Raw genomic sequence first — 12,312 nt, forward strand, 5'->3', positions numbered from 1 at the left:
TTCCAACATGCAATCGTCCTGCCTCAGCCTCCCAAGCCGCTGGGATCATAGGCATGTGCACCATTATGCCAGCTCTTCCCTTTCTTTCTTTTTTTTTTTTAATTTTTATTTATTTATATTTAGTTGTAGTTGGACACAATATCTTTATTTATTTTTATGTGGTACTGAGGATCGAACCCAGGGCCTCGCACGTGCTGGGCAAGTGCTCTACCGCTGAGCCACAACCCCAGCCCCCCACTTTCTTTTCTTGATCACTCTGCTCCTCTAGGCTCCTTTTCACTTCTCAAATTTACCAAACTCTTTTCTGTTTCAAAGCCATGCTGTCCCCTCTAGATGCTTTGTCTCCTAGCTCTTTGCATGACTGATCTCTTATTAACCACCAAATCTCAGCTCAGTTGTCACTTTTGTGGAGGCGTTGTATTGGGGATTATATTAAAGGCTTCTTGCATGCTAGGCAAATGGCTCCCCTACTGAGCTACATTCCTTTTTTTCATTTCATTTTTGAGCCAAGGTCTCACCAAGTTGCTGGGGTTGACCATGAACTTGTGATCCTCCTGCCTCAGCCTCCCTTCTACCTCTGTTCTGAGTAGCAAGGCAAGCACCTTCATACCTAGATCAACCATCACCTTTTTAGGAAGACCATCCTATTAACTGTCATATGGTATAGATACTATAATAAACTATACTATATCCACTATAATCCGCCATACTGTGTACCAGAAAACTCATAATCTTTTATGGGAGATAAAACATGTACAGTGATATAGGCTTGCCTACCTACATGACACCCTAGGTTTTGATCCCTAGCTCCACAAAATAAAAAACAAAAACAAACAAACAACAAAATGCAGGGGCAGGGGTTGAGGCTCAGTGGTAGAGCACTTGCCTAGCATGCATGAGGCACTGGGTTCATTTCTCAGCACTGCATATAAATAAATGAATAAAATAAATGTCCATCAACATCTAAAAAATATTTTTTTTTAATATTTTAGTTGTAGTTGGACACAATACCTTTATTTATTTGTTTTTACGTGGTGCCCAGGATGGAACCCAGGGCCTCACATGCGCTCAGCAGGTGCTCTACCGCTGAGCCTCACCCCAGCCCCTAAAAAATATTTTTAAAAAAATTATTAAAAACAAAAAACTGCAGGTACATACTCATCTAACAAGTTCTCAGTAAATGAGGTGAAGAGTCTTGAAGTAGAGAGCTATCATACACTTGTCAGGGTCCAGAAGGGTCAGGCTCACTTTGACACACTCTTCTGACAATGTCCTGGTGATATGTTTTATTTTGTGGTGGGGGAGATCAAACCGATGGCCTCACGAATATTAGACAAGCATTCTACCGCTGAGCTAAAACCCCTGGCCAAGCTGCATCTTAAAGTGGTCCTCAGAGGAAGTATAAAACAAATAAAACTCTAGAGTAAACTCGCCTTTCTAGCTTTTGCAGGCACCTCTCAGTCCAGGACTCCCAACATTTCCTTTGTTTTCCCATCCCTAAGATTGCCCCTAGGGCACTCTATGAAGGTGCTTCACTCTTTCCCGGTGCCCACAACTGTCTCCAGCAGCCCAGGTGGGGTCAGGTTGATGGGACCAACTGGGTACTCTCCTTTTCCCAAAGAAAAGAAATGAGGACCACGAATCTCCCTGTTCCTACTATACGCTACATCTCCACGGACAGAGCGATTCTCCTCAGTCGAGCGATCTCCTCAGTATCTTTTCCCTGTCTTATGTCTACCATGGGGCCTGAGAAAGTAGTTTCTCTAAAATCACTGGTGAAATCAAACAATGCATATTTGGTCTCGGAAAACCCCTAAGTCTCCCATACCTAGTACGAATTCCGAAGCTGAAATCCAGTCCGTGGTCCCATCAATCTTCGGACCCTCCTAACTTTAATTCCGTTTTAATTCCAAGCCTCGTCTTTCCCTCGAGCCGGGTAACTTCTCTGGTACCTATAATCCCCGAAGTTTCCCTATATGCTGTCTCAACTGGAAAAATTTTGACTTTCGATTCTTCTCAAAAGGGTCACACGTTAGTGACCTAGGCCACACCCCCCTTCACTCACGTTTCCAGGACGAACCGGAAAAGATCGCGCAGTCTCTCGTTTGTAACCCGGAAGTAGACGTACCTCACGGAAGCCGACTTTGGCCCTGCGGCTGCTGCTGTCGCCGCAGAGAAATTGTTGGAACTGGCAGCCTAGGAATGGTGAGACCTCCCGGTTCGCCTCTGAGGGTTCTGAGTAGAGTTGGGGGTGAAATGGAGTTTCCCAGAGTGCCTCGGGGAACAACCCCCCACAAGGCTTGGGGCCCCGCCCCGGCAGCGCCCCGAAAATCTGCGCATGCGTAGGTCGCACATGGGGGCTGTAACCTGGCCTGAAGTGTTACGCATGCGCAAAGGCGGCTTGCTGAAGGTTGGGTGGGGATTGAGTTGGGAGTTGACCCTCATTCCTTTCTAAGAGTCTGTGGGGCTTCTAACAGATTGCAGAAGCTCAGGGTTCACTTGGTGCTGTACTGAGTTGCAGATCTGCCTTCAGTTTTTCCTTAAGAAGTATATTTTTTAGTTGTAGATAAACACAATACCTTTATTTTTGTTTACTTATTTCTAACGTGGTGCTGAGGATCAAACCCAGCGCCTCACACGTGCCAGTCGAGCACTCTACCTCTGAGCAACCCCAGCCCTGACTTCACCACTTCTACCCCAAACCCCTAAAACAGACTTGGACCGATCACCCACCTTGGGTATGCTCTGGTGAGAGAGGCAGGAGTGGAGGCCTTTGAAGGATGGCTCAGACTCCTATTCAGTCTGCCTATGGGATCCCGCCCCTTGGCCCTCTCCCCAGATGTCAAGATTCTTATCCTCTAGAGCCAGCGAGCACACCTGCTGGGCTAAGGCACTCTGGTCAGAAGGGGCGGGACCTGCAAGCAGAGCGCTGTAGGAATTACAGTCCAACACCTGAGTTTTTGTGGGGAAGCAGGGTGGTTGGTAGTCACACAGTTCCCAAAACACTTTTTTAGCTTAACTTCCACTTCAGCAAGAGCTATAAATGGGTTGGGGGTGGAATGGGGAGTGGGGAAGGGGGTAGACCGACTGGAGTTCAATCTCCCTTTCCTTTTCCCTACTTTGCCTGAGAGAAGGGTGGTGGCTGCTGAGCTTCAGGGGCAGCTGAAGAAAAGAACGAGCTAAGAAGTCATTGTTTCTTGGTAGTTTATAGTCAAGGTACTTAACCTAGGACTTTAGGAATAGAATTAGAGGGGCCTGTGCACCCCCAAATAGTATATTTGTACGTTTTTCTGGAGTCCTTTGGTTTATCATATTCTCAAAGGTTTCTCACTTTCACAAGGCTTCTGGTTTATAAGCATAATATTTAGAGTAGAGCCTTATACCTCTTTCCACTTCTTGTATCTTTTTTTTAAAATAATTTGTTTTGTCAGCATTTCTTTATTCCTTTATTCTTTATTCTTTTTTGGAATGAACTCCTCATTCTTTATTTTTTTTAATATTTATTTTTTAGTTTTCGGCGGACACAACATCTTTGTTTGTATGTGGTGCTGAGGATCGAACTCAGGCCACACACATGCCACGTGAGCGCGCTACTGCTTGAGCCACTTCCCCAGCCCCACTTCTTGTATCTTTCCTAAGTTTATGAGACCTAAGTCAGTATAAGGAGGTGAGGCTGGCCAGTTGGAAACCCGAGCTTCAGGGAGCCTCATTTCTCCTTTGCAGAATCTCCTCTCAGCCTCTAAGTTCACCTGGTCAGAATCCTTGGATGAGGCTGTGGGACCCTTCCTCCTAGCCCTGTGGTTTGGAACCAGTGGCTTTGGGACAGTAAGAGGATGGACAAAGGTAGTATGAGGCTGGGCCAGCTCCCCAAATGCTTGGGCGCCAAGCATCTTCTGATTCTACCCTGTGCCTGGTACATATGTCTTTTGGTCCTGGCTGGGCATTGCCACCTCCTCCTGGGCCAGCAATACTCGTGTACCTCTCAGCAGAGCCACTGTTGACTGACTTGCTATTGAACTTCTTCTCTTTGGCATGCTGCATTTTGATGGCAAAGGGATCAGTTATGTCAAGAGCCCAGTATGTGGGCATCACCAGTCTGACCTGAGCACTGTGTACTGCACAACATGACATGTACCAGTGGGAGAACTGCCCATGGAGGAAGGTCTGGCCCAGGTCTGGGTCCAGACGAGATCTGGATGGCTGAGGAACTCCCACCATAAAACTTCATGGGTCAAGGGAAGAGGCCAAGAGGGCTGGCAGGGAAAGGGGGCTGAGGAGGGGTCCCAGGTGCAGAGGCTCAGGGCTCTGCTAGACACTTCAGAGTCCCAAGTTCACCATTTCTCTTTTTCTAGATTCTCAGGGGCTACTAGATTCATCCCTGATGGCATCAGGCACTGCCAGTCGCTCAGAGGATGAGGAGTCGCTGGCAGGGCAGAAGCGGGCCTCCTCCCAAGCCTTGGGCACCATCCCTAAACGGAGAAGCTCCTCCAGGTAGTCAGAATTTGGAGGACCCAGAAGGGGATGAAGGCTTGTGGCATTAAGTACTGTGTGCCTTTGCCTCTATCGGGAATGGCTACCTGAGCCCCTCTGGGGCCTGAGCAGAGTCTTGTGCTTCTCCTGTTCCTACCAGTCCCTTCACATGGTACTGCGGGCAGGGGAGGGAAATCTTGGGTCTCTAACATGAACTCTCATGTGCTCTGGCCCCAGAACTGTACCAGCAAGAGTGTTTTCCTCGTATCCTCCCCACCCACCCTCTATTCTGGGGTTGGGGGTACAACCAGCAGTCACCTGGTATCTCAGGGTTGGAGTGTGACAGTTCTATGTCCACTGAGCCTGGCTCTGGTGGAAAGTGAAAGCAGTGGAACAGTTAGCTCCTGCTGGGAGCCTGTTCTGTTCTGGAGGCTGAGTATGTTCGAGTGGGTACCTGGGAGAAGTAAAGATGGCTTACTGGGTAGGACCCTCCACAGGTTTATCAAGAGGAAGAAGTTCGATGATGAGCTGGTGGAAAGCAGCCTAGCAAAATCCTCTACCCGGGTGAAGGGGACCAGTGGAGTAGAACCAGGGCGCTGTTCAGGGAGTGAACCCTCCTCCAGTGAGAAGAAGAAGGTGAGGGACTGGAAGAAGTAGTGGGATAGGCATGCCAGATTTTGTATTTCCCCAGAACCTTTGCAAGCTGCCAAGAGACCTGCAGAAGAAGCTTGTGAGAGGACCAAGCTGCCCCAGCCCCCAGCCCCCACCCCCACCCCTGATCCCTCCAGATCCCTTCACTCCCATTTCTACCCCCGCCCCCGTTCTGCCAATGCATCCTGTATCGCATTCCGTGTGGGAGGCATGGAGCATGCATCTATTCTGGGAGCAGACAGCCTGTTCCCAGCATTTCAGAGTGTAAAAATAACCCCCAGGTGGCATTGCTTTGGCCCCAGACACTGTACCAGCAAGAGTATTTTCCTCCTATCCTCCCCACCCACCCTCTATTCTGGGGTTGGGGGTACCACCAGCAAAGAAAAGACCCCATATGGTCAAGAATTATGTGGAATTAATTTTGCAAGGGTGGGGGTGGGTATTAGAAAGTTGAGCTCTCTGCCTGGCTTCCTATTGTCAGCTGAGACTGTGGCTGCCACACAGTACGTGAAGCTCTAGGCCTGAAGCCCCAGCTGCCCTGATGCCAGCTTTGAGCTCTCTATGTCCTGTGCCTAGGTGTCCAAAGTCCCCAGTACTCCTATACCACCGAGCCCTGCCCCAGTCCCTGGGCTCACCAAGCGTGTGAAAAAGAGCAAACAGCCACTTCAGGTGACCAAGGATCTGGGCCGCTGGAAGCCTGCGGATGACCTCTTGCTCATCAATGCTGTATTGCAGGTAGTGCTTCTATTACAGGGTTAGGGTCCCCCATTTCCCCCAGGCTCTAGTTCCTAGCCTCCAAACTAGCTCAGTAAGGCCCTAGAAGGGTTTTTTCCCTGTGCTGAGGCTGGAGCAAACCCTTCTGAGTCCTTGCAGACCAATGACCTGACATCTGTCCACCTGGGTGTAAAGTTCAGCTGCCGTTTTACTCTTCGGGAAGTCCAGGAGCGCTGGTACGCCCTGCTCTATGATCCTGTCATCTCCAAGTGAGTAGGACTGGCTCCAGCAGTGGAGAGGTACTGGACATGCCAAAATTTGGCTCCTAATACCAGAGAGCCAAATTTTGTGCCAGGGTCCAAGGGAGGGACCTGGGAAGCAGGGCTCCAGGGGCTTTATATCCTCTGGGATGATCCAGGAACCTGCTCGGCTTCACAGGGAAGCTTCTTCCTGCCCCTAACCTGCTAGTCCTGGCTTTATGCCAGAAGCAGGAAAATATGAAAGCAAAGGAAGTGACATAGGAGAAAATGTCTACTTTAGCGCCAGGATCCTCAGTTCCACCACTGTGTGTATTGTGACTTTGAGCAGGTCACTTCCCAACCTTTCCACACAGACTTCCCACTATTTCTTGCTCACAAAAAGAGAGTTGGAACAAGAACACCAAGGCCCCTTCTAGCCTTAATAGCCAGTGTTAACTAATGTATACACGCACCACACTCTTCCTCTTCCTCACCCAGTTTAGGATCTTCAAATCTTGGTTGGATATTGAGCACACATTTTCTTCTCCTCCACAGCTCCTGGCATAGCTCCAGTTAAGATGTAGCCATAACCCCGAAACACCAGGAAATGGGTGGCCTCAACTTGGGAAAGAGGTGGTAGCAGTGGCTAGTGGGTAGCCAAGTGAGGAGAGAGGGTTAGGGAAGGAGCAGTAGCAGGCATCAGGATCTGCCTCAGGACTGGGGCTTCAGGGGACATAGAAGCCTCAGTTTCATGATTTGCCTATTCATTCATTTGGCAAATCCATAATACCACAGGTTCTATGCTAAACTTTGCACTTTTCCTATCTAAGACATGTCCTCGAGATTCTGGATCACAAAGGCCTGCTGGTTTGGGGGAAGTAGAAACTCCAGATTGCTTGACACTTTCCCTTCAGCTCTGCACTCTGTCTCTTCCCTTGTCCAGATTGGCCTGCCAGGCCATGAGGCAGCTGCACCCAGAGGCCATTGCAGCCATCCAGAGCAAGGCCCTATTTAGCAAGGCTGAAGAGCAGCTGCTAAGCAAAGTGGGCTCGGTAAGGCTGGGGTCTCAGAAGGTTGAGAATCAGGGAAGGGTGCAAGTTGGAATGCTCAGCCCCTACCCACTGACTGCGTGTATGCACACGCAAACGTGCAGAGGCCTTTGTGACTGGCTTCAAAAGGAGCCAGATCTGGCTCCCTGAGTGACTCTGTTGCTTCTTCTAGCTCCTGAGGTTCCTGAGGTAGGGGGAATGGCAGGAAGGCAGAGGTAGGAGTGAGGAAACCCAGGTTCATAGAGCATGTTTCTTGCCTCCAGACCAGCCAGCCCACCTTGGAGACCTTTCAGGACTTACTGCACAGACACCCTGATGCCTTCTACCTGGCTCGAACTGCCAAGGCCTTGCAGGCACACTGGCAACTCATGAAGCAGTATTACCTGCTGGAGGACCAGACAGGTAACACCCCAGGAACTGGCAGAGCAAGTGGATATGCTTGAGTGTGTATAGGAAGTGCTCTGGGCACAGCTGACTTCTAGTACCCTATAACAGGTTATTCAGTGGCTCCCAGTGTCTTATTCACCTCACTTTGCAACAAAAACGACTTCCTCCCAGATAGGGGAGAGAGCATCAGGAATGGTCTTTGGCATCGTGTTAAGGGTATCCAAAATTGCCTGAAATCCTGCGCAAAAAGTCCCAATAGAGTCATCTACCATTTCTTTCTTTCTTTTTTTTTTTTTGTCTTTTCTTCTTGCATTTTGCTATTACATAAATAGATTAGTTTCGTCGTTGTTTTGTAGTACTGGGGTTGAACCCAGGGATGTTCTACCACTGAGCTATATCTCTAGTCCTTTTTTTCAATTTTATTTTTGAGGCAGGATCTTGCAATGTTGCCAAGGCTATCCTCAAACTTGATATCCTCCTGCTTCAGTCTCCTGAGTAGTTAGGATTATAGGTATGTGCCACTGTACCTGGCTGCATTAGTATATTTTTTTTATGGCTAGCATTCAAACAGGAACAAGATATTAAAGCCTCCATTTCTGCTCTCCCTTCCCCTGTTTCCCACCTCTTTTTCTAAGCTTTCCTGCCCTTTGCCTCTCTGCATTCATTCTTCTCTTTCTTTGCCCTCCTCTCTACCCAGCAAGCATTCTGTGCTATCAGTTGCTCTTTAGGTCATTCAGAAGGTCTCAATTGGGACTTGACACAGTCCACCTGTCTCTTCTCCTATGGTCAGAATGCACTCCGTCTTCTCTCTTCCCTCAGTACCAAACTTACTCTCTTTCCTAATGATAAATGCTAGGAAATCAGTCTGATGAAACTGCAGCACCCTTTTGGTGAGATTTGTGATTCAGGTTTTGATTTCCATGGTACAGATGCACTCTTCCTGCCTAACTACCACTGAGACTGCCTTTCACAAGGTTTTTCACACTTTTCTGGAAATGAAGCTTCAGGTGTGCCCTTCACCTCTCTACCAGGTCCTGCAGCTTCTGGTTAGGAAAAGATACTCCTGCAGGAGGATTCTAGAGAATCTACCTCACAGAGGGAGGCTGTATCTTTCCCTCCTGAGGACATCTGGTTTTATGGGTCCAAGAACAGCCCTCTTTATTCCTGCAGCTTCCAGAACTCTGCTGCTTCCCCAGACTCTGCTATCACTGAATTCTTCCAGAGAAAACAGATACTGAGTAAAATTTATTTTTACTGCTAAATCTAGTTCCTTTGTCACTATTTTAAAAGTTATTTTATTAACTGAAAGCCTTATCTTAAAGGTTATATCTTTTCTTTGGAGTCTTTGCCTGTGGGGATTTGATGCATAATGTTGGGAGTCCCAGGGAACATGTGGTCTTCACCAATTAGCTGTCAAGTCAGTTGCACATTAGAGTGGTAGAATTTTAGGCAGTGCTGGCAGGGAGGGTCATAGTGGGGTTGACCACCCCAGTCTCCTAACAGTCTCATCTAAGCAGCAGAGAGAAAAAGCACCTGTGCTCCTAGGCATACTGCTTCCTTCCTTAGCCAATAGCAGTCCAACCACTGCCTGCCACAGAATAGTCACTGCAGTTCTGGGAACAGCTGGCCTATAAAGGCCTAAGTTCTCAGATTTGGGGCATCCCAATCCCTTTTATATCTTGTCTAGAAAAAAGTTGAAAAATGGGCTGGGGATGTAGCTCAGTGATAAAGTGTTTGCCTAGCATGCATGAGACCCTGGGTTCAATCTTCAGTACCGTACCAAAGGGAAAAAAAAAAAAAAGTAGAAAACATTTAATGAACATATTGGTTGGGCTCTGATATTTTCCTATTCTATTTCATTCTTTGAAAACAAATGAAACTAATTTCATGACCCATGATCAGTCATGACCCACGATCAGTCATGACCCACAGACTAAATTAGATACTGGCTGGACGTGGGGCAGCTCTTTTCTGGCTTCATATGCTTCTTAGCCCTCCAACAGCAAGGCAGGAAAGCTGGGGAGTATGTGATGTGGTGGGAAGGAGCAGTTTGGATTTGGAATCTGGAGAGACTTGAATTCTGGCTGTGCCCCACAGTAGGGTCAAATAGTGTAAACTGTCCTTTGTATCTGTTTCCTTATTTGAAAATAGAGCTAAGTGTAGTATTTTCTCTGCTTAGTTCAAGGCTTTGTAACTGAGATCTGTTCACACACCCATACCCAAAAGCCCATGGAAAAGGTCAGCTTTGATTTCCTCCCAATCTAGAACCATTTCTGCCCATGAGTTAAATTAGAATGGGGCCTCGTTAGGAATGCACTAGAAGTAGGGGTCTTGGTGCTCACTCTTCCTCTGTCATTTGTTCAGTGCAGCCGCTTCCAAAAGGGGACCAAGTGCTGAACTTCTCCGATGCAGAAGACCTGATTGATGACAATAAGCTCAAGTGAGTGACTGGGGCCTCAGGCAGGGCTGGAGAGAGCTGAGTCACCCATAGGTAGAGCACCCCATGCTGCCCAGCCCAACTTAGCCCCCAGGCTCCAGTTGCAGCTGTTGTGCTTGGCCTCCCTGCTGCACCCGCTCCTGTGGGGAGTGGGGAGGGGCTTTTAGGCTCTCTTCCTTTCCCTTATCCCCCACCCTAATCCCAGGGAAAGAGGCTGGGCCAAAGCTGGATAAACAGCCTTCTGGGCCACTTGGCCAAAGGTGTCAGGATTGCCCTGATGAGCCAAGTAGCAAGTGAGCTGAAAGTGGACTTGATTCATTCTTCTCTCATCCTTCAGGGACATGCGAGATGAAGTCCTGGAACATGGTAAGTGTACTCTGGTGGAAACAGGGAAGGGATAGAAGCTCTTGCCTGAAATAAGAGAAGACCTGTACAAAGTACTATGGCCTCAAAGTGTCCTTACCACCCCACCTTACCTCAGAGCTCACAGTGGCTGACCGACGCCAGAAGCGAGAGATAAGACAGCTGGAACAGGAACTGCATAAGTGGCAGGTGCTAGTGGACAGCATCACAGGTGAGGAGGCCAGGGGACCAGAGGCTCCCTTTTGGGCGTCCTTTATCCCCTTTGAGCCCCTCCTATTGCCTAGCTGGATATGCCCTGCTTTCCCAGGCCTTGACTCCTGTTACTCATAGATCTTGCCCTTGTTCCCTGCTTTCCACTCTGCACTTGGATGGGCCCTTCCTAATCCTGCTCTTCCTCCAGGGATGAGCTCTCCAGACTTTGACAACCAGACATTGGCAGTGCTACGGGGCCGCATGGTGCGGTATCTTATGCGCTCACGTGAGGTGAGATAGGCCTTCCCCATCCTCACCCTCCTAAGCATCCCTCCTCAGCATCCCTCCTCTGTCACTGCCCTTTTTTTCTCATCTTCCTTGGCTTGTGTGGACTCCATCCCCCGTTCCTCAGGGCCCAACCCTCACCTACCTCATTTCTCCAGATCACCCTGGGCAGAGCAACCAAGGATAACCAGATTGATGTGGACCTGTCTCTGGAGGGTCCAGCTTGGAAGATCTCCCGAAAGCAAGGTACCCTTCACATACTGCTGCCTCAATGGGAAGCAGTGTGGGATGTTCCCCCCAGTCTTTCATTGCCCTTTCCAGCCCTGAGGCTTGATATCCTTGTGGACCAGCTGAGGCAGGCTGAAGGAGCCAGCATTTTAAGGTCTCTAACTCGGGAGTCCTACGTACCTTAATACCCCATCTCCAAGAAGCAGAGATGGTGGCTGGAGGTTCCTGGCTCTCTTCTGGCCCTTCCCCATCCCATTATCCCATTGCTTCACTACTTCCACAGGTGTTATCAAGTTGAAGAACAATGGTGATTTCTTCATTGCGAACGAGGGCCGACGGCCCATTTACATTGATGGACGGCCTGTACTGTGTGGCTCCAAATGGCGCCTCAGCAACAACTCTGTGGTGGAGGTGAGATGAGGGAGGTAGAGAAGCCAGGATGAGGTGGGGGCTTGGTGAGCTCGTACATGGGCCTGGTTTTTCCCACCACTGTCCTCTCCCCACCAGATTGCCAGCCTGCGATTTGTCTTCCTCATCAACCAGGACCTCATTGCCCTTATCCGGGCAGAGGCTGCCAAGATCACACCACAGTGAAGAGGACAGGGTACCAAGAGCCCTGGGTTCTCTCTGGCCTCAGTTTGCTGTTATTCCAGCTCCTTTAAGCTGGGAACTCAGGCTCCTGGAAAAACCTGCCCAGGTGGGGAACAGGAGACCCAACTGCTGGCCCATTGATTTGCGTCTTTGAGGAAGGTGGGGCTGGCCATTGGGAAGCCAGGAGAGGCTGGGACCCTTGTGCTTCCCTAGAGCCAGAGCCCCTCCCCGTCTTCTCTGCAGACCACCCTCCCTCTCCCCTGATTGCCACCTTCAATCTTGTGTCTCCAGAGGATTAGCTTCAGATTTCTTTATTGTTTTTCTTTTGTAAATAAAAAGCACCAAATTCCAAAGTAGTTTCTTTTTTTATTATGCTTTTTTAATATAAAAAATGTAAGGACAGGTAGAGATGGGGCACATGCAAGAGAGGGCGGAATCTCTCCTTGTCCTCAGGCCTCTGCCCTCAGCCCGCAGAGGGTGACAAGGTCAACAACAGAGCAGGCTATAGAAGGGCTCCAGGAGTAGGGACCTGCAGATTCTCGGCTCTGGGGTTTGCTTTTGAGGCTCCAGCCCACTCCTAAGAGTCAGGGAGCCAAATCCCCCTCATGTCTCTGGTTCCCTACCCTGAGCCAGCGGGCAGCATGGAGTCCTGAGATTGGGCAGAGCAGCAGAGGTTGGCATGTCTGTAGCACTGACCTTGGGCTGG

At 49.1% G+C, this 12,312-nt stretch overlaps 1 protein-coding gene across 2 annotated transcripts; it reads left to right on the forward strand.

Moving 5' to 3' along the window:
- The first annotated feature begins 2,117 nt into the window (after positions 1-2,117).
- Mcrs1 (microspherule protein 1) lies at positions 2,118-11,944 on the forward strand. 2 transcript variants are annotated; one of them, XM_026407080.2, is made up of 15 exons: positions 2,118-2,205; positions 3,724-3,843; positions 4,353-4,491; positions 4,968-5,106; positions 5,698-5,856; positions 5,995-6,104; positions 7,018-7,126; positions 7,387-7,525; positions 9,875-9,950; positions 10,285-10,313; positions 10,429-10,521; positions 10,711-10,793; positions 10,946-11,033; positions 11,299-11,426; positions 11,523-11,944. In XM_026407080.2, exons 2-15 carry the CDS (start codon positions 3,834-3,836, stop codon positions 11,607-11,609), a joined length of 1,389 nt encoding a protein of 462 aa, XP_026262865.1. In that variant the 5' UTR covers positions 2,118-2,205; positions 3,724-3,833; the 3' UTR covers positions 11,610-11,944. The 2 variants fall into 2 exon arrangements, with proteins under 2 accessions (XP_026262865.1, XP_026262866.1); XM_026407081.2 differs by lacking the exon at positions 3,724-3,843 and having other exon boundaries at positions 2,119-2,205.
- The last annotated feature ends 368 nt before the right edge of the window (positions 11,945-12,312 follow it).

This window comes from Urocitellus parryii, chromosome 5 (assembly GCF_045843805.1).
Source record: "Urocitellus parryii isolate mUroPar1 chromosome 5, mUroPar1.hap1, whole genome shotgun sequence".
NCBI lineage: Eukaryota > Metazoa > Chordata > Mammalia > Rodentia > Sciuridae > Urocitellus > Urocitellus parryii.